Source organism: Myotis myotis, unplaced genomic scaffold, assembly GCF_014108235.1.
Source record: "Myotis myotis isolate mMyoMyo1 unplaced genomic scaffold, mMyoMyo1.p scaffold_m19_p_4, whole genome shotgun sequence".
Classification (NCBI taxonomy): Eukaryota; Metazoa; Chordata; class Mammalia; order Chiroptera; family Vespertilionidae; genus Myotis; species Myotis myotis.
The window spans coordinates 42,601,216-42,623,116 of record NW_023416346.1 but is presented as its reverse complement, the minus strand read 5'-3'; the positions used below and the strand labels follow the sequence as shown (position 1 = coordinate 42,623,116).

The 21,901-nt window shown below is 40.7% G+C and overlaps 1 protein-coding gene across 2 annotated transcripts in view; it reads left to right on the top strand.

Annotated features, from left to right (window-relative positions):
- The window catches only part of DOCK11 (dedicator of cytokinesis 11), a 187,670-nt gene that overhangs the window by 27,305 nt on the left and 138,464 nt on the right, over positions 1-21,901 (top strand). For both annotated transcript variants that reach the window (XM_036304058.1, XM_036304059.1), the window contains exons 2-6: positions 17,403-17,519; positions 17,615-17,704; positions 18,361-18,443; positions 19,752-19,821; positions 20,728-20,823. In XM_036304058.1, the coding sequence (XP_036159951.1) occupies positions 17,403-17,519; positions 17,615-17,704; positions 18,361-18,443; positions 19,752-19,821; positions 20,728-20,823 (456 nt within the window). The remainder of the gene's footprint in view (positions 1-17,402; positions 17,520-17,614; positions 17,705-18,360; positions 18,444-19,751; positions 19,822-20,727; positions 20,824-21,901) is intronic.

Here is a 21,901-nt window from a genome sequence, read left to right as displayed (position 1 = left end):
GTGCACCCTTAAAAATTGTTAAAATGGTAAATTTTATGTTGTGTATATTAACATAATAAAGAACAAAGTTGATTATGTGTTTTTTTTATTATAACAATAATACTTATGCTAGAAACATTTCAGGAAACAGTAGAAAAGGAAAAAATTACCCATAATTCCATCACTCATTTGACTACCCTCCTTTTGTCAGTAGAAACGACAGTCACTTTCTACCACTTCCTGAATGGGTGGTACAATAGCACCTACTCATTCCTTGGTGAAATTTTGGTGCTCACAAACAGAAAAGAAGTAAAAAGGGCCACTGAGTAGTGAAAACCATCGCAGCCACTGCAGGCCTCCTGTTGCAAAGCCTTTCCTCAGCGGCGCAGTGGTTCTCAGGCCGTGACCGCATCGTGGGAGCTGCTGCTGGCGAGAGCACGGGGCCCTAAGGTCAGTGGGCCTGGCTTCTAGCTACAGTTTTATGGGAAGTATTATAAAAGGGCTTGCAGGTCTGCTCATTCTCATGCTACACATTGAGCTCTGAAGCAGCATCCCATTTAGTCATCATTCAAGTCCTCTTTATACTGGGTGTGGCTCTTATCTCTTGTGTCCACTTTCAGCCATGTTGTCCCCTGAATACCAAGGGGCCTTCCAAAAGAAGCTCTGGCCACGGGTTCTTGAGGGAGAGAAAGATGCCACAGCATCACAAGGGGCCTCCTCTGTCTGTTTGCCTGATGAGCACCTCATTTACAGCCTGAAAGCTAAGCGGCTGCTCTCTGGTTGTGGTGTTTACAAGAAAGCAGGGCAAGCCTTTGAAGTGGCCAGAGGCTGAGGCTTCTACAGAAGATGCTAGTACATTCCTGAATTCCAGGAAACTCTTACTAGGCTAGGCCTCGATTGTTCCCTCAGAGAAACCTCCAATGGTCAGAGGAAAGAGGAAAAGGCTCAATGGTTTAGCAGGGAATGGGGCAACTTAATAGAAAGCTCGTAGGCATTTCACGGCGTTCTGCTTTGAATTCTGGAAAGAGATTTATTTGCTTTTCTGCTAGAAAACAGGATATTATTTAAATGTGGGATGAGAATTGCATTGTAGAGAGTAGATTTAAATGGCGAGAAATCCTTCAGCTGGCCCATCCTCTGCCTTATATATATTTAAAGCAGAGAACCAGTAATCCTGTTTTCCCAGAATTATCTTGATTGTGAAATATGTAAGCAGTGATGGTGAAGTAATTACACTGATCTTCCTCCTTAAACACAGTGGAATTCCTCATGCAAACATATGCTGTCCCTTGAATAGTCACCACTATAGGAGGCCACTGTTTCTCCCTAATGTTATTGCTCAAAACATGGAATTTCCTCCAGAATGAGTTTATGGGTCATATGAGGTTACCAGGGCCTTTATGATCTAGTTCTCATATGTATTTATTTTTATCGTTAGATGAAAGTCTGTATTTTGATAATAAAGTAAAACTATCATTTACAAAGAAACCTGACTTCTATTGGTTTAATTACATTTCTCTAAGTCTACAATGACATCATTGTTGCTGTCTGCCCCCCCCCCTCTTTTTTAGGCTGGGGCTTCACATAGCCTATTGAAATCTCTAGAATTTTTAAACACCTTGTGTGAGAAACTTGGATAAGGATTTCCCTCTGTTATTTTGGAGGTAGTATGTCATATACACAGGAGGTGCTCAATAAATATTTCCTGGTGGATGTGTCTTGGATTTTTGAACATTTGTCCCAAATTCTTTGTACTGTGAAGTTTATCTTATATTATTTGGAACACTGTAACTATCAGAAATCAAAAGTGTGAATCCCATGTGGAGAGAGAAAAAAATAGAAACATTAAAATGGCAACAGTAGTAATCTATGGGCGTGGGATTCTAAGTGACTTTTGTTTTCCTTTTAAAAATTTTTGATTAAAAAAATGTTTTCCCCACATTAGAGTAGAAGTTTCATTTTTTCCAATTCTTTCTTTTTTAAAAAATATATTTTTTTATTAATCTCAAATGCAGGGAGAGGGAAAGAAAGAAACATCAATGATTAGAGAGAATCATTGATTGGCTGCCTCCTGCATGCCCCACACTGGGGTTTGATCTGGGCATGTGCCCTGACGGGGAATCGAACTGTGACGTCCGGTTCATAGGTTGACACACAACCACTGAGCCACGCAGGCCGGGCTCTTCTTTCTTTTTAAAAACTGAATAAATTTGACATGTAATGTTGTGTATGTTTAAAGTGTGTAAGGATTTACTTTGATGCATTTATATATTGCAGTATGATAGCTAGTGTAGCAATATTTATCACACTTACGTAATTATAGTTCAGTATTATTTTCTGTATTACAGTGTACATTGGATCTCTATGGGTTATTTACTACTCATTACAAATTTGTACCCTTAAACACCATGACTATTATCCCCACCCTCAGTCCCAGATTAAAATTTTTTTCAATGAACATGTATTTTATAATTATACAAAACCAATCCATCTTATATAAAAATAATATAACCTGTTTATATGTGGTTAGTAAGGCAGTAGATCTTAAACTTTCTTGGGTCACACACTCCTTTGAGATTCTGGAACGCTCTGGTGCCTTTTCCTAGAAAGATGTACACAGAGCATTTTCCATATAATATCAGAGTTTCACATCCCATGTTGCCCATCCAGAGATCACTTAAGACCCCAGATTAGGACTCACTTTCGGAATGGAGAAAGTGGCACCCAAAAAGGGGTTGGCTGCCAAATAAATGTGGAAGGAAGTAGAGTTATACGTGTGTTGTTAACATCAGTGTGGGGACATTTGATTTAGTAGCACAGCCTTTGGGTCAGGCTATGTAATTCAATCAGGAGGCTTTTTTAAGAGAGAGGGGATTTTCCATCTGTGAAAGCCCAAATGTCCTGTTCTTCTATAGGGTAGGGAGCTAACCCGGTATAAGTAAAACCCTTGAGGGTGGGACTGAGGGCCCAGCTCAGCCTAAGGTTTATGTCTGTGTAAATGAAGTCCCTGACAGGATTTTTACCAGCAGCAGCAAAGAAAAATAAGTGAGGATGGGGAGGGATGATGGGGGTGGTGTGCATGGGGGTTGATCCAGGGCTGGGGATTGGTGGTAGATGTAGTTCAAAATGGCAAGGGGTTAGTAAGAGGACTATTGGCCATGGTGGGGGGTCCAGGTTGAAATGAGAATGAAAATAAGGCAGGAATGTACTGTCATATTGAAAGAATGGGCTTATGTTAGCCTAGCTGGAGAATGTACTGGGGAGGAGGTATAGAGATTCTTTTCTGGGAAAAGAAGAATTTTGTTGTTATGATAGTGGTTCAGCCACATGCTGTAGGTAGAGGCAGGGTTGTTCTAAGTCTGTCTCATGGTGGCATTAGCAAGGGATGAGGGTCAGCATTGCAAAATTCTTAGATCAGGACTTGGGGGAGTGCTTCTTACTGCTGGGCATGTGTGACGGGGATACATTTTGGATTACTTTTAGGGGAAGAAGCAAAAAGATGTACCTGTGGGCACATTCAGTAAACAGAGTAAATGTGAGCTGGAGGAAGGGAAAGATGGGGAGAGAGAGGCTGTTTAGGAGAAAGTTTGGCAATGGGGAGGGAAACTATTATCAGCACAAATGGAACTTTGCTTGAGTCATCAACTTTCTTTCTGGTTTAATTTGAATGCCCAACCAACACGATTTTCTACTTCCTGACACTTTACATTTCTTCTTGAAGGTGTGCCTGGTTCTATGAAAGTTTTATATATGACATCGTGAATTTACCAAAAGAGAAGCCAATGGGTGATTATTTATGTTATGAAAGTGTTCAGTAGCAGGGCTCCTTTGAACAGCTACCCAGATGTTTGTATTTCAGTGAATATTTTGTAAATTGTGGTCATCTTGAGAAATTGGGAGAGACAGAAAATCTTAATGCTGAAGGTTAGAAAGATTGACAATGGATTTGTAGTTTGCTCATTCAGTCATTCAAGATAGAATTTGGGGGAGCTGGGGACAGAGCAGTGAATAAGACAAAGACTGCAATTATAGAGCTTTCATTTTGGTTGTGGGGGCGGGGAGACAGAAAAAGGAAGTGAACAGGCAGTGCACCTTCAGCACCTTGTGATAGGGCTGGGATGGGAAGGAAGTACAGGTACTAGCTCTGGGTTTGAGGAGGTGGGTAGCAATGGATAGACAGAGTGGCCATTTATACCTAGAAAGATTGGCACCTTATGCAGTGGGGCTAGGAGGGAGCTAGGCAGAGGTTTCAGGATCTGCAAAGATGGCATAACAGGCCCTTTAGGAGATTACCCACTGTGGTTGGAAGGTCTGGGCTGGAAGCTGGGGGTGGAGGTTGGATCTTAGAAGCCTTGAACAGTTTGAGCTTTTTTCTGCAGGTTATAGGGAACCATTACAGGGGTTTAAACAAAGGAATACTGTGATCCAACTTATGTTTATCAAAAGTGTAACTGTGTGGGATCAAATTAGCCACTGAAAAGGTGTTGGAAAGCCCTGCCCATGTGCCTCAATTGGTTGGGCGGCGTCCTGTGCACTGAAAGGTTACTGGTTCGATTCCAGTCAGGGCACATGCCCAGGTTGCAGGCTTAATTCTCAGTAGGGGGTGTGCAAGAGGCAGTCAGTTGATGTTTCTCTCCCTCTCCCTTCCTCTCTAAAAATCAATTTTAAAATATTTAAAAATTTGGGGGGTAAAGAAGAGAAGGTGTGCAAACAAATTAGGTAAGTGCAGATTGGTAGCTGATCTTTTTACAATGAAATATTCAGGCTGATTTAGTCTCTGTCACACAAGGAAGATGCAAGTATTTCTTCCTTTCAAAGAAAGGCTCTTCACAGATACAGCTCCTACTTTATTTTCCTCAATAGTTTTGTATGCAACTCTAAAAAGTAGTTTTCCAAAATTCAGCATATTGCTCCTGGAAAATGTAGAGAATGGGGCAAATTTTCAGCCTATGGTATCATTTTATGGATTAATTTCCATTAGAGCTGACCTACTGGCTTTCCGTGCATAATAAATATGAGTAAAACATCTGTTCATGTCATTCCCCTGCTTAAAAACCTCTGCTGGCTCCCCATCGCCTACACTAGGAAACAGTCCAAACTCATTGCCTGGGCATACGGGGTCCTCCATAAACATGCCTTTCCAGCTCATGTTGGTCCTTTCTCCCTATTCTGCTCATCTTCAGACGCTGAGCACATGCTGTTACTCCATGCTGTTATGCTCTCTTCTTTGCCTGGAATGCCTTTCTTTATTCACCTTGCCTGCCATGAGCATTTTTATTCAGTCCTTTAAGGTTCAGCACACCTGCTGCCTCCTCTCTGAGCCTCCTTCACCAGTGGATTTAATGTCTCCCTTACCTACATACCTGCAGCACTTTCTGTGTCTCCCATGCTAGCCCTTACCCCATCATATTTTAATTCTCTCGTTAGTGGTCTATCTCTCCCTTGAGCCAATGAGTTCGTGAAGTATAAGGCCCATACCTTGTCCATCTTTGTTTTCACAGTTTTGTAGCCCACTTCCTGGTTGATACTCAGTGACTTTATGGAGCTAAGCTCTGTGCTTGGATTTCTGTTTATAAGATCTCCAGAAGAGCCCTCAGGGAACGATGGGGCAACCTCACTTTTGTACTTGGCTGGGCAGTGGGATCTATGGCTACAGTGCAGGATCCTCAGACATTAACACCTAACCATTCTAGTGAGGAGCACCATGGTTTCTGTACTGTCTGTACTAGGGACTTACCTCTTACTAAATATTAGAGGGACTTTTTTAGGTATGGGGAAGCGAAACTGAGTAGGTTATTATTAAAGAAAAATTTTCAATTGTAGTTGACATTCATTATGTTTCAGGTATACAGCACAGTGGTTAAACATTTATATAACTTATTAAGTGTTCCCCCAATATTTCCAGTACCTACCTGGCACTATGCATATTGTTGACTATATTCCCTATGCTGTATTTTACATCCCTGTGACCCTTTTGTACCTGCCATTTTGTACAACTTAATCCCTTCACTTTTTCAGTGGGAAGGTTATTTTTCTCTCTCTTAGTTTTCTTAATAGCTTTTCAACTCACCCATTTAATGTGTATATTTCAGTGGTTTCTAGTATATTCACAAATAATGGGCAACTATGACCACAACCAATTTTGGAACATTTTCATCACTTCAAGGTTTTTTACTTAAGACTTTCAAAAAACTTTTCATAAGGGTCAACCCCCGAGACACTTCTTCCAAATGGTATGTCTGGTGACAGGACATTTGTCAATAGGGAGGGAATTGGCTTAAAAAAGGAAACAAAGATTATAGATAGGGCAGACATTTTTCTAAAAGTGGAAGGTGTGTAAAAAAGCTGAATAGCGAAGGGATGATTGTCCAAGGGATGTTAATCTAGCTAACTAAATCCACAAACCCATAGCACATCAGTGCACTTTACCTTTACATTTTGTTCTGCTTAGAATGCAAGGTATATTATGGTTCTGTTTATAAAACTCAGGAAAAAAATCAGTGAGATTTTGTTGTTGTTAAAAGTTTACAGTGGGCACCAAGATCCAAGGCAGGTTATAAATTAATTGACAGGCACAGAATGAATATGATCTAATTTCTCCTTGCATGAATGAATTATTGCAATAATTTTGTATGTCTGTGTGAACTTGTTAATTCTTTGATTGTTAGGAAGAAAGCCATTATGTATAACCAAGGCACATTTTCTCTTTTTGTCAATAATGGTTTGCTAAAGAATTGAAAGAGTGTTCTATTTTTAAAAAGGTACTTTGTCATTTTCACAATTTATTCAAGTCTTTCTTTTCATTTTTACCTCTTTTTGTCTTTTCTCTGAGTCATTTATATGCCTGTTAACACAAAATGAACACAAAAGGTCAGGAGTGATTGAATGCAAATCAGTTTTCCTACTGTCAGCCAGCATATTGAGTAAAGTTAAAATTATTGGTTAAAATGAAGTTTTGGGGTATAGAGTTCATCAAAATTTTATTTATTCATTAGAAGATAATCTAGATTATTGCATAATATTTGAGTTGACTAATAAAAACTACTTGCTGAGTTGGAACTAATGTAGTATGTATTCAGACTTGCTTATTTCATGACTTTAAAAATATATAACTTTGTTTTAAGTTTTAAAAAAATAGTTCTTCAGTTTGTATAAATAGCTAAGTAGACTTGGAAAAGGGAAATAATTTGGCATTTAAAAAGATTTCCTCCCTGTGCAAAATCTCTAAAGAGGAAAAAATGTGTTTTATTTTTTCCTCAGTGTTTCTATATTAGATTTAAATCTTATTTTGCTGATTCTTAGAACAGTAAATTGTTTCTAAATTAAAGCTGGATATGATAATTAGTTCTGAAAGCCTTAGTTAGCAATTACTTTTCCCTCTCATCGTGTGCTGCCATTTTGGCTTGGAAGGCATATGCATGTAAGATCAGTCTCTTTGTATTACTCAGCTGGTTGTCCCTCATGAGCCACAAAAGCTTCTGGCTTTGTAGTTCTCAGGGCTCTCTGCTAAGACCTGGTCCCCTGACAATATCTTACTGGTTCTTTTTTTTTTTGGTAATTCGATTCTTACCCACTTGAAGTTGAGTCAGCTCACCCCTTCCCCCAAAGTAAAAGACCTAAGGTGCTAATCCCTATTCATTGATGGCAAATGCTAAATCGAAAGTAACAGTTTACAAATGCAAAACTCCTTATCCAATTGCATTACACACTCTCTAAGCCAGTCATGCTCAGCGTCATCAGGTAGATGAGAAGGCAAGATTTCAGTTCGGTTAAAATGATAGGGAAGTTTGAGGAAGCTTTAGCAAACCCTAAAATGCAAAGTCCATTCAAGGAAATGAAAAGTGGTAGGAGCGAGGGTGGAGAAATGTTTTTAAATTTAGTTTGTATCATGGTTAAGAGCGCTGATTCTGGAGTCCATCAGATATAGGTTTGAATCCCATCTCCACTCATGTGTAACACTAGACCTGCCTGAGTCTCAATTTCCTAATCTGTAAAATGGGCGTAATAATCTCCCTTGCAGGGTTTTTGAAAGAATTAAATGAGATAATAGATATAAAATGCTTAAGCAAGTGGTAGAGAAAGTACAAGGCACTCTATTCCTCCCTCCAGATGATTACAGTCCTCCTAAGGAGACTATTAAGCAAACTACCCACAAAGCTGTTCTGTGTTCTATATCAGTAAATGCCACAGTGGTCATAAAGGCAATAAGGGCTGTCAGAGGAAGAACACGAGTCAGAGTGTGGATTAGGATTAAGCATAATCCAATGGTTCTCATGAAGTATGATTTTTCCCTTACTTGTTAGCTTTAAGAAAGGTCAATTTGTACGTGGGATTTTGTGCCAAGATTTGCTCTGATAAACAATCTATTAAAATATGTTCATCTGTTTTGCCAAGTTGAGTTGTACTAATTAAAAAGATGGCTTCCCCTCCCCTAGCATCATCACCAAGTTATTTTAATTCAAAGGATCTTCAGTACTTGGAGTTCCTACTGCGAAAGAGGAAAAGAAATGATCTGGTGAAGGTAATCTTATGATTTAGACAAGAAAAGGTCATAACAAAGTCAAATGCTGTTTATTTTGAACATTATGAAAAAAATTCCATATAGTTATGGTTTATTGCCAAGCTGTGTAGGGTCCTCCTCTAGAAATCTCTAGTGTGTCGTAGTGACATTCCTCTCTTCTGTTAGTCACAGCACAACTTTTGCTGCTCCTCATTCTCCCACTCTTGACAGTTACTTAGTTCTGATCTTACGGAGTTTTCAACAAAAGTAGAAGACAACATGCAATTTGGAAAATACTGATTCATTTTCTTGTACGGAGATGGTCAGGGACCACAAATACCCATACAGGGACGTTTTCTGATTGATATAGATGTGGATAGATGGGCTTGTACACACGAGCATGCAAAAACATTTGTGCATTTGCTTTGCTGGAACAAGATGTGGCAGTGAGAGAGTATGACAGATGCATGGAAGCCAAGTGGGGCTATAAGTTACCATAGCTTCAGTGATTAACTAGACTGTCTTGGGTTTATTTTTCTCCCCACTAAACTGTTAGTTTTTCAAGGGTAGAGTCTGGTTCTTTTTCATCTCTACACTAACAGGTGCCAGCACAGGGCTTAGAGCATAGTAGGGACTTGATTAATTTCCCTTACACCCAACTCTCTTTTCTGCATTGTTGGAAATTGCATGCCCCCAGTGGCCATTTTGAGCATGAAGTGTTATTTTTAAGATACTCTCTTTTGAGAAAGCACTCCAAACTGTGCTACAAATGTCTGAAACGAAAAGGGAGCGGGATTCCCAGAGGGTTTAGGGAAATCCCCAAGAGAAGGAGGTGGAGAAAGGATGGGAAGAAGAGACTCATTGAGTAACGCCCTCTTTTTGAGTATGTTATTTTTTTCATAAGATTGTTATTTTCAACGAGAGGCCTGGTGCATGAAATTTGTGCACTGTGGGGAGGGTCCCTCAGCCTGGCCTGTGCCCTCTTGCAGTCTGGGACCTCTCAGGGGATGTCCACCTGCTGGCTTAGGCCCACTCCCCAGGCAGTCTGGGACCCCTCACTCCTTACTGATCAGCTTGCTGCTCCTTAGCACTGCTTACAGAGGCGGGAGAGGCTCCCACCACTGCCGCTGCACTCGCCAGCCATGAGCCCTGCTTCTGACTGAGCGGGGCTCAGGGGGCAGCTCCTGCATTGAGTGTCTGCCCCCTGGTGGTCAGTGCGCATCATAGTGACCAGTTGTTCTGCCTTAACAGTCACTTAGACTTTTATTATATAGGACTAGAGGCCCGGTGCACAAAATTCATGCGTGGGGGAGGTGTGTGTGTCCCTCAGTTCAGCCTGCACCCTCTCCAATTTGGGACCCCTCGAGGGATGTCCGACTGCCCTCTCACAGTCTGGGACTGCTAGCTCCCAACCGCTCGCCTGCCTGCCTGCCTGATTGCCCATAACTGCTCACCTGCCTGCCAGCCTGATCACCCCCTAACCACTCCTCTGTCAGCCTGATTGACGCCTAACTGCTCCCCTGCCGGCCCAATTGCCCCTTACTCTCCTACCCTGCCAGCCTGGTCCCCCCCCCCCAACTGCCCTCCCCTGCAGGCCCGATTGCCCCCAACTGCCCTCCCCTGCAGGCCTGGTCCCCCCAACTGCCCTCCCCTGCAGGCCCGATTGCCCCTAACTGCCCTCCCCTGCAGGCCCGATTGCCCCCAACTGCCCTCCCCTGCAGGCCTGTTACCCCCCAACTGCCTTCCCCTGCTGGCCTGGTTGCCCCCAACTGCTCTCCCCTGCAGGCCATCTTGTGGCGGCCATCTTTGACCACATGGGGGTGGCCATCTTGTGTGTTGGAGTGATGGTAAATTTGCATATTGCCTCTTTATTAGATAGGATGAGAATGGGCTCAGATGTCATTGAAACTGTAGTCTGACAGCAATACTGTGAAAATGAGCTGCTAACTTTTGGGCAAAATAATTCTCTTTCTTAAACCAGCTGTTCTCCTTTTTGCACTGAAATTTAATTTAGTGAATTGGGTGATGGTGGTGGTGCAGGGAGATTTTTGAGTTGGCCCTGTGCCCCACTGCTAAGCTTTCTGTCTCCTTCCCAGTGCTATAGGAGGGATTCTGTGAAGCCAGTGAGTGTTCACTTTAGACTTGCAGAAGACACATTCTTAGAATTCTTAAGGAGAACTTGTTTCTAAAGTAAAAGATTTCCCAGGAAACTAGTGACCTTTGGTGTAATATCTAAGCAGAAGTAACCCAGCCTTTTTTCACATTCTTGACTGATAAATGTCATGCAATTATTATTGCTTTTTAAATAAAATTGAAATTATATAGTTGTGTTTCTAATGATAGCTTGCTAGTCATGTGTATTTTTTAAATATATTTTTATTGATTTCAGAGAGGAAGGGAGAGGGAAGAGAGAGAAACATCAATGATGAGAGAGAATCATTGATTGGCTGCCTTCTGCATGCCCCACAATGGGGATCAAGACCACAACCCGAGCATGTGCCCTTGACTGGAATCGAACCCAGAACCCTTCAGTCTGTAGGCTGATGCTCTGTCCATTAAGCCAAACCAGCTAGGGCCATGTGTATTTTTAAATGCATGTGTGTTTAGATGAGTGAATATCTACATGGCACATACATATTTATTTTAGGATTACCAGCTGGGTTTTATATTTGTACAGATATAGTTCAGATAATGAAAGATTAATCATCCTGTACAGGATGCACAGGAATCACCACAAAATCATTAAGTCTAAGTATTTAATGCTGTTAATGACTATTAGTTAGGATCCATGTTTCCTCTCCTTGGACCAAGAAACCAGACTGTAACTGAATCTGCACTGATAAGTTTCCTTTTTCACTGTCTGTCCTTCCACTCTACGTTAGAAATCAGAACATTATCTCCATTTGTAGAATCATATATTTCTTCAGTTTTAGGGCTTACACAAGGAGGAAGTCCATTTAGATTTGGTCCTTAGTGGCCTGAACAAGCCTGGAAGAGTGCACTGTGTCCCAAACCATCGTACAAAGATGACATTTTAAATTTTATTTTGTTAGAGGTTTGGAAAATACTGATTTATTTTCTTGTATGAGGATGATATAAGATTACTCTTTCAATAAAGGTATTTTAATAAAGAAGAGATTTGATTTGAAGAAAAATATGAAATACTAGAAGCCTGGTGCACAAAAATTTGTGCATTCGGGGGGGGGGGTCCCTCAGTCCAGCCTGTACTCTCTCGCAGTCCGGGAGCCTTTAGGGGATGTCCGACTGAGGTCACTGCTGCCCCTCAATTGCCATCCCCTCCCTCTGCCCGCTGGCTCGCTGGCCTGGCAACACCTGCTTGCCGGCTCCACCCTCTGCCGACCAGTTGTTCTGCTGTTCGGTCGATTTGCATATCACACTTTTATTATATAGGATGTGCTATTTCAGAAGATGTGCCAAAATTTTTGACAATTGTACGTAAGTCAAGTTTGGGAAACACTGCTAAGAAAAGAAAGAGGAATCTCAGAGAGAAGGGGGTGGGTGGGTGGGAAGAGATTAACCAAAGAATTTATATGCATATATGCATAATCCATGGACACAGACAATAGGGTGGTGAAGGCCTGGGGTGGTGTGGGAACCAGGGAGGGAAGAAAGGGGGAGAAGGGGGGCATCTATAATACTCTCAACAATAAAGATAATAAAAATAAAGAAAATAAAGAAGCAAAGAGGAGCAGGATTCAGACGTGCATTTGAATCCTGTTTCTGCTACTAAATGTAGACAGCTGATCTTAAGCCTCTGAGCCAGTTTCTTCATGTACAAGTTGAAATGATAGTATTTTCTTTGTCTAGTGGAAAGGATTTTGTGTGAAATAGGTAGAATGTATATTGAAAGTGGGGTTCACTTTTGAAAATTTTTATTTTTCAATTATAGTTGACCTTCAATATTATTTTATATTAGTTTTAGGTGTACAGCATAGTGGTTGGACAATGATATGAAAGTGTTTTTTTTAAGACTGCAAAGTGATCTTCAAGTTAAACAACAACAACCTGTAATATCACTAGCAAGTTATTACAAGAGAGATTAGGACATCAGTGAATGAGAACTTTCAAAGGCAAACTGTTTTGTTTTGTTTTTTCCCTTTCGTGGTGGAAACTGAGTAGGTTCCAAATTTCGGTTGACGGTTTTCCTGTCACTATTTAGGAAGAGAGAAGTATGAAACATATGCTTGCTTCTCTCCAGATTGTATAAACACGTTTGCCTTTTACTTAAAACTGCTACAAAACTGTATAGTAGTGCACAGTGGGACCTTGCTATTATTTGAGTGTTTATAAAGTACTGTTTATTATCAGACAGTTTCCTTGTTGTGAAAAAGCACCTTTAGGGCCAATTTGTGCACAAACAGGCAGGAAGGAAAACCCTGAGAGAATGATAGCTTTATTTAGGGTAACCCTAATAATAAGTCAAATAATAAAATAATAAATAAGGTTAGATAAGGGATATGTTGTAGACGGCAAGGCAGAGCCACCATTAAATCATAAATCGAAAAGTCAAAGGTGTGCCTCATCTTGGATGCCAACAGAGTTACAAGAATCCAATTGGAAGGGAAATGTAGGGTGCTATTCTTTGGGACTGACTCCTACTATAGCATCTCTCTTCCACTTCTAGTTTGAATTGTACTTTTAATGCCTGGGAGAGGGTTAGTGTTCAGAATGGGGATTGGAGGCAGGGGTGGGGTGGGGGTGTTGTGGCTCAGCCCCTCCTCTTTTCTTTAAAAGATGAAGTCTGATTCACAGGCCTAGATCTTTTATTAGGGGAAGCTTTGTGGACCCAGAATAGCCACCCCAACTTTTTCTGTAATTGAGCTAGCCCTGACAAAAGAAGTAGGAGTGAAGACCCAGGATGCTTAGTTTAATCAGTTTTCAATAAAAAGTGAAACCTTGTTTTCTATAAGGTGAATGAATATATGGCTTTCAAAACACATGGGGAACTATGAGTTCCATTTTTAGAAGGCATATACTGTGCATTTAAACAAGTGATTCATGCCCTAACCGGTTTGGCTCAGTGGATAGAGCCGGACTGAAGGGTCCCAGATTTGATTCCAGTCAAGAGCATGCACCTTGGTTGAGGGCACATCCCAGTAGGGGGTGTGCAGGAGGCAGCTGATCGATGTTTCTCTCTCATCGATGTTTCTAACTCTCTATCCCTCTCCCTTCCTCTCTATAAAAAATCAATAAAATATATTTAAAAAAGGATTCATTTTGACACATGCTTTTCCATATTAATTTGTCAACTACCTTGCAGTGCTGAAAGGAGCATTTTCTTTTTATTTTTCCAAAGTTACTTGGAGAAGGTACTTGTGAAATTATTGTATGGAGAGATTAACAGATGCAAATCAACAGGTTAAACATTGAAATTTGAGGACCATTTTTTGCAATCTGTATTAGGAGGATGCTTGGCACAAAGGCAAGACTTTGAAATTATTTTCAGTGCCTAAAGCTTGCCTTCTTAGATGCGGCTTTATTAATTTAATTTCTCTGAGAAATTGATCACAGACTTTGAGGGTTAGAGCTAGAAGCTGCAGCCACAGTTTCCTTTCTCTTGGGGTCCATGCGAACATGGTACATAAGGGACAAGGAGTCCAACTTTCCTATTAGAAAATCTCTGAGGTCCCCAAATAGGATTTTTTCTACTTTGACTCAATTTTCATAAGTATTCACAAACATGATAGGGGTGATCTGCTTGATTTGATCTCACGGTTCTACAAGTCCAAATTTAGGACTTGAAGTGAAGTATACCTTCGTTAGGAAATTTTTCCCTAGCTTTTTTAAGGTATAATTGAAAAATAAAATGTACATATTTAAATTATACAATGTGGTGATTTAATATATCTATACATTGGGAAATGATTACCACAGTCAACTTAATTCACATCTGTCACTTCACATAGTTAACATTTTTTGTGTGTGTGGTGAAAACTTTTTCAGATCTACTCTCTCAATAACTTACAAGTAAACTCTAATCACCATGCTGTACATTAGATCCTCAGAACTTATTCATCTTACATTGAAAGTCTTTGACCAACGTCTCCCCCATTTTCCTTTAACTCTCTGCCCCTAGAAACCACCATTCTACTTATTTTAAAAAATATACATTTTTTATTGATTTCAAAAGGAAAGGGAGAGGGCGAGAGAGAGAGAAACATCAATGATGAGAGAAAACCATTGATACCTCCTGCATGACCCACACTGGGGTTTGAGTCCACAACCCAGGCATGTGCCCCGACCAGGAATCGAACCAGTGACTTCTTGGTTCATAGGTGGATGCTCAACCATTGAGCCACACCGACTGGGCTCTACTTACTTTGTTAAGATTCCACATTAAGTGTTACCATTCAGTATTTGTCTTTCTCTGTGTGGCTTATTTCACTTAACACAATGCCTTCCAGATTTATCAGTGTTGTCACAAATGGCAGGATTTTCTTTTTTCTTGTGATTGAACAATATTCCATTGTGTGTGTTTGTCACATTTTCTTATCCATTCATCTGTAGGGACACTTGAGTTGTTTCCATGTCTTGGCTATTGTGAACAATATTGTAATAAACATGAGAGTGTAGATATCTCTTTGAGATAGTGATTTTATTTCCTTTGGATATATGCCCAGAAGTGGGATTGCTGGATTATATGGTAGTTCTTTTTTTAATTTGTGGAAGAACCTCTGTACTGTTATTGTTAGAATCTTTTAGACTTGTTGAACACTGATTCTTATTGGTTAGAGTGGTTTATACTTATCTTTCTAAGTAATCTTATAGAGGAAGCTCTGAGATGCCTTTCAGATATGTAACTGTGCTATTGCTGTGACCTGTTGTGAACCAATTAAAAACTGTTATCAAAGGATTGTGTTGATACTTTGTACTGGAAACTGCCTTAGATACTTTGTACACAAATATAAATATAACCCCATAATCCATCATGATGTTAAGTTTTAATATAATCTTAAATTCATCTGTTATGATGTTTTAATATATCTTAAATTCAAGTTTTCTTTATATAGTTTTTATTATAAATTTTTAAAATCATTTTTAATTTTTGCAGTTGACATGCAGTGTTGTATTCATTTCAGGCATACACCCCAATGATTAGACATTTTATAACTTACTAAGTGATCATCCCAATAATTTATTATAAAATTTTTAAGAAAAATACTTTAAGTAAAATATTATTAGAAATCACTAATATACCCCTGTTGGTTTAGCATAGTGTATTGAGACAAGGCTCTGGTTGAATCTGAATATGTCAAAGTTCATTCAAAAATTACTGAATGTTCTAGGCTCTGGGATTTTGGCAGTGAACTATAAAGGAGAATCCCTGTTCTTAGATAGGCAGAGAGATCAATAGATGGTATGTCAGATTATAGAAGTTTAGTGAAGGAAAAGATGGTAGGAAGGTAGGTGATGGGACTCTATTCCAAGATCAATACCTTGAACATTAGTAGGTTTGTTATTTCTGAGGGGAGGAAAGGCTGCCTGAGGTAGAGAGAACAGCACCTTTGTAGTCATAGACCAGTGGTCGGCAAACTGCGGCTCGGGAGCCACATGCGGTTCTTTGGCCCCTTGAGCGTGGCTCTTCCATAAAATACCTCGCACAGGCGCGCACATACAGTGCGATTGAAACTTCGTGGCCCATGCGCAGAAGTCGGTTTTTGGCCTGGGCGAGTCTATTTTGAAGAAGTGGTGTTAGAAGAAATGGGGGGTGTCGGTCAGTCGGGCGACGGAAGACGCGGCGCAGGCGTACCCTAATTAAGTTAATAACAATGTACCTACTTATATAGTTTAACTTTAACAAATTTGGCTCTCAAAAGAAATTTCAATTGTTGTACTGTTGATATTTGGCTCTGTTGAATAATGAGTTTGCCGACCACTGTCATAGACCCAGGTTTGAATTCCAGCTCTGAAGGTGGGCAAGTTACTTAACCTGAATTCAGTTCAGGACTTCCTCACCTATAACATGAGGATAAAGATTAAACCTATTTTATAGCATTGTTTTGAGTATTACATGAGAAAATGTAGAGAAAGCCTTGGCGTGATGCCTTGTATATAGAAAGGCTCAGTAAATGCTTTTAGCACTGTTATTAATAAATCATATCCTAGATTACTCAGAGTCACTGACCCTGCTCCTTGTAACTTTAGCCTCAGGATGGGGCCCTACTATCAGTGCCCAGGTCGCCTGGAAGTCCAACAGGGATCCACTGACTTTGCTACTTGGAACCTCACCCTTTTATGCCATGACCATTGGATCAAGCATCTCTTGTACCTGTGCTTGCCCCAACTATGCCAGAAATTGATACATCCTTTGGACAGTGTGCCTGGTACAGAGTAGACACATGAATATTGATACTTTCTTCCCCAGTTACTCAGTGAATAGTGCATATTCAATAAATATCAACTTTTTGTGTTACTTTTTAAAATATATTGACTTCAGAGAGGAAGGAAAAGGGAGAGAGATATGGAAACATCAATAATGAGAGAGACTCATTGATTGGCTGCCTCCTGCACACCCCACACTGGGGATTGAGCCTGCAACCTGGGCATGTGCCCTGACCGAGAATCGAACTGTGACCTCCTGGTTCATAGGTTGATGCTCAACCACTGAGCCATGCTGGCTGGGCTGTGTTACTTTAAATTCAATAAATTTTGGAAGGCACATGGATAAGCAGAGTACAGTGTCATCTCACCAGAACTCTTGTCTGTAGCAGAGAGGTCTATGTGTATGTATTTGTTGTGTGTGTCTAGTTATGGAGGATATATCTCTTGAAAAGTGTCTCCTTTAAGGGCTTATCATCATCTGTAATCTCTTCTCTTGTGAAATAATGTATCTTTAGCACCTGGAGAGAAATTTACCTTATGAGTTTGACCATATTAATTTTCCCCTTTATTTCTTATTAAGGAGAAGACCAAAGTTGTTGAGCCCTTGGACTATGAGAATGTTATCTTGCAAAGAAAAACCCAGATTTACAGTGACCCCCTCAGAGACCTGCTTATGTTTCCAATGGAAGACATATCCGTGAGTTCACAAGCACTTTAAAAAAAAAAAAAAAGAAATAAAACCCTGCATTTGCCAAGCCAGTTTTTACAGCAAGAATGATCCTTGTCTTCTAGATCTCGGTGATAAGTCGTCAGCGCAGAACAGTGCAATCCACTGTCCCAGAAGATGCTGAGAAAAGGGCCCAGAGTCTGTTTGTCAAGGAGGTAAGAGGCTCAAAGGTTACAGAGGAACATTCATCGTATATTTCAAATATTCTTCCTTTTATTATAAATGGAAAATAAAATTGCTGTTACTTTAACTAACCTACATAAGTCTATATGATGTGATACAGAGATTACAGCTTAAATACTTTCACAAGTAGCATGTGTTCTTAGTCTTTTTCTTTTGGATTTGAATATTGTCTGCACTTGGACTCAGTGTTGAAGAGAGCATAAGAATTGGCATTTATTGCTGCCAGTTGGTTTAGAGCAGTGATGGCAAACCTTTTGAGCTCGGCGTGTCAGCATTTTGAAAAACCCTAACTTAACTTTGGTGCCGTGTCACATATAGAAATTTTTTGATATTTGCAACCATAGTAAAACAAAGACTTATATTTTTAATATTTATTTTATATATTTAAATGCCATTTAACAAAGAAAAATCAACCAAAAAAATGAGTTCGCTTATCACCTCTGACACGCATGTCATAGGTTCGCCATCACTGGTTTAGAGAAACACAGTCAATCCCCAAAGGGAGATCCAAGTAACAAAATTTCCCAAGTGATTTTTAAGTTTTATAGCTCATTACCTGATTTTTTAAAAAATGGCTATATGTATACTTTTTGTACATATCAAATTAAAGATTTCTCTTTTCTTTCAGTGTATTAAAACCTACAGCACAGATTGGCATGTGGTAAACTACAAGTATGAAGACTTCTCTGGAGACTTTCGAATGTTGCCATGGTAAGTACAGAATTCAAGTGAAGCCTTCAGAAGGAGAATTACTAAGCATTTTATCTTTTTTTTAGCCACTTGTGAAACTTCTTAGTTATAATTTATGGTAAAGCAAAACCTCAAGCAACCAGCATGTTTTGTAAATGCAATATTTTGGGTAACTGAATATGTCTTCACTTTGCTCACTGAAATTCTTTCCAAAATGTATGAGTTCACTTTTTGGCTTTGGTCTGTCTATATTGACCATAAAATGATCTTTATTTGATTCTGGATAACATACTGAGTATTTTCCAGTGGTGTCAATGAAAAGGCTAGAAAATATATGGCTCAATTTGATGACCCCGGATAATCGCTTGACAACGTGTATCTCTTTCAGTTGAGTTGAAGGACCACCATGCGTACAGTGGCTCAGGAGTCAGACAGTCAATGTTCAAATTTTATTTCTACCATATACTTGCTGGATGACCTTGGGCAAGTCACTCAGTCCGTTTGAGCCCTCATTTTTTCCCCCTTTTCTCATCCATAATACTGCCAACCTCACAGGGTAGCATACAGATAAAGTTTTGGAGAAATAAGACTTTGTATATCCTTTTATAGTTTTTAAAGCACTTTCTCAGAGGAGAAAACTGAGTCCTAAGGTGACCTGTTGGAGGTCATACACCAAACAGATGATAGAGTTGTAATTACACTGTTGCTTTTTAAAAAAATATATTTTAATTAATATTGAGAGAGAGAGAGAGAGAGAGAGAGAGAGATATCAACTGGTTGCCTCCCGCATGTACCCCAACCAGTGATGGAACCTGCAACCTGGGAATCAAACTGAATTCCTTTCTGTGCATGGGATGACGCTCAACCAACTGGGCCAGAGTGGCCAGGACACTATGTTGCTTTTTGACCTGGGGAAAGATAAGGTTTTGCCACCAATAACAGCTCTGGTACACATTCTTTGACAATTTCTGTCCTTCCCTGATAAAGTATCTGGGCTTAGTTATATCTTTGCTGCTGGCTGCACATGTGGGAGTCCTTATATAAAAGGACTGGGTTAGGGGACAGATAGCCCGGCTGTCTGTGACATTTTGAGGTGCATTTTGCTTGTTGACATAATGCAGAAGATTTTCCCAGATGACGGCTCATACAATTAAAAGGTAATATAAGGTAATATAAGTTTAGTCAGAGGAGAGAATCTGAGTTTGGGAAGGAGAAAAAAATTTCTCCTCTTCATGTCTTGGCATTTTCTTGTGAAAGAAAGAAGTCTTTCTTATTATGTTATGTTTTTTATTCTGTTCAGCATTTAAGACAATTCTCTTGCATTTTCAGCAAATCCATGAGACCAGAAAAGATTCCCAATCATGTATTTGAAATTGATGAGGACTGTGAGAAAGATGAGGTAAAGATTGGGGCCACTGCACTGGTTTCTTCAAGGTCCCTTCTATTGAGGATTTCCTTAAGAAAAAATGAGGGGAAGAATTATATTTGAATGACCTGTGGCCAACTTTCAAACTAATTAGATATTTTAAAAAAAGTTGCATTTACAAATGGAATTGGGGGGAAAAATCAAGTGAACTGGGCTGTGATTTTATATAAACACTAGAGGCCTAATGTACAGATTTGTGCACTGGTGGGGTCCCTTGGCCTGACTTGTGGTTATTGGGCCGAAACTGGCTCTCTGACATCCCCCGAGGGGTCCTGGATTGTGAGAGGGTGCAGGCCAGGCCGAGGGACCTCACCAGTGCATGATCGGGGCCAGGGAGGGGCCGCAAGAGGGCTCCAGGGCCCTCACCCAGTCCTGATCGGCTGGACCCCAGCAGCAAGCTAACCTACCGGTTGGAGCGTCTGCCCCCTGCTGGTCAGTGCACGTTATACGAATGGTCGGACACTTAGCATATTAGGCTTTGATTATATAGAATGTTTTACCACCTGTGGGACATGCTTGTGGAGTTGCTTTTCCTGCACTGGGTATGTGATGTGATGATTCATCTGGACTCTCCTGCCTGATATATCCCTCAGGGGACAGATGGCCCGGATGTCTGTGACATTTTGAGGTGCATTTTGCTTGTTGACATAATGCAGAAGATTTTCCCAGATGACGGCTCATACAATTAAGTAAATACTGAGTGCCTACTGTGTGCACAGCACAGAGTCTTTCATTTTAAGTTTAATCAGGCATCTTCTTGGAGGGAGGGGACCATTAGGCTTCGATTAGAAACTGGAGCAGGGCCTAGTTCGTGCCCCCCAAATACTATTTGATTAGATGGCTGGCTGTTGTTTCACTGATGGTTTTTGCTCTTTTCAGGATTCATCTTCTTTGTGTTCTCAGAAGGGTGGTGTGATAAAACAAGGCTGGTTGTACAAAGCAAATGTAAATAGCACCATCACAGTTACTATGAAGGTAAGAAGTACTTATAGTATTTCATTATTTTAAGGATATTCTCATTAGTAGCCTGTCTAGAAAGAATATTTCTTTAAAAAATTTTTTACAATGAACCCTAACAAAAAAAATTTTAATGAGAAGATTCTCACAGATGTATGCAATTTTAAAAATCTGAAGTCTCAGGATGAATTAAGAAGTGTAACTTTAAAAGAAAAGTAGTTATTATCTTCTGAATCAAGAAGTGGAAAAAGGAGACTTTCAGAGGAATAAAGAAAGTAGCTTTGAAACAAAAGGGCATCAAAGTTTCTGTTTCTTTTATTTACTTATCAGAGGCCCAGTGCATGACATTTGTGCATGGGTGCAGTCCCTAGGCTTGGCCGGCGATTGAAGCATGAGTGTCTGGCATGGAAGGGCAGGTCCCAGCTGACCTCTGGACCCTGGAAAGCACCTCAGCCCCTTGGCCCCCGCATGCCCCCTCTGTCTGAATCAAGGCACCCGAGTCCCCATGCGGAGATGCAGTGAGCGTGGCTGGACGCCGTGGTTGGGGGCACAGCGTGGGCCTCTAGCAGCGCCACACAGAAACCAGTGGGCAGCACGCTCTCTCCTGGCTGGCCTCGCAGACCGGCTCCTGCATGAACCCATAGGGAGCCCGACCGGGCCCTGCAGTCCCAGTGGCTGCGGCCAGGCTCATCCAGAAGAGGCAGCATGGGTGTGGGGCGGGCTCCTCGTGGGTGCCGGGCACCTGAGCGCAGGGGCATCCCCCACGTGAGAGCCCCGGCATCCCAGGGGAGGGTAGCAGTGGGAGTGAGAGTGAGCTGGGTGAACACACCACATTCTCAACGCACCTCCGTCCCTGTCACCCCCGCCCCCAAGTAGCCGGCGAGAGGTCACAGTGAGTAGCCAACACATGCCATGTTTTGCGCCATCCCCTGGTGGTCAGCACATGTCATAGCGAGCGGTCGAACTCCCAGTCTCCTGATTGAATTCCCGGTTGAACGAACGACCATTCGAGGGGACAATTTGCATATTAGGCTTTTATTATATAGGATTTTTATTTCTCAGGTACAGTTTACATTTTATATTATTTCCTATTAGT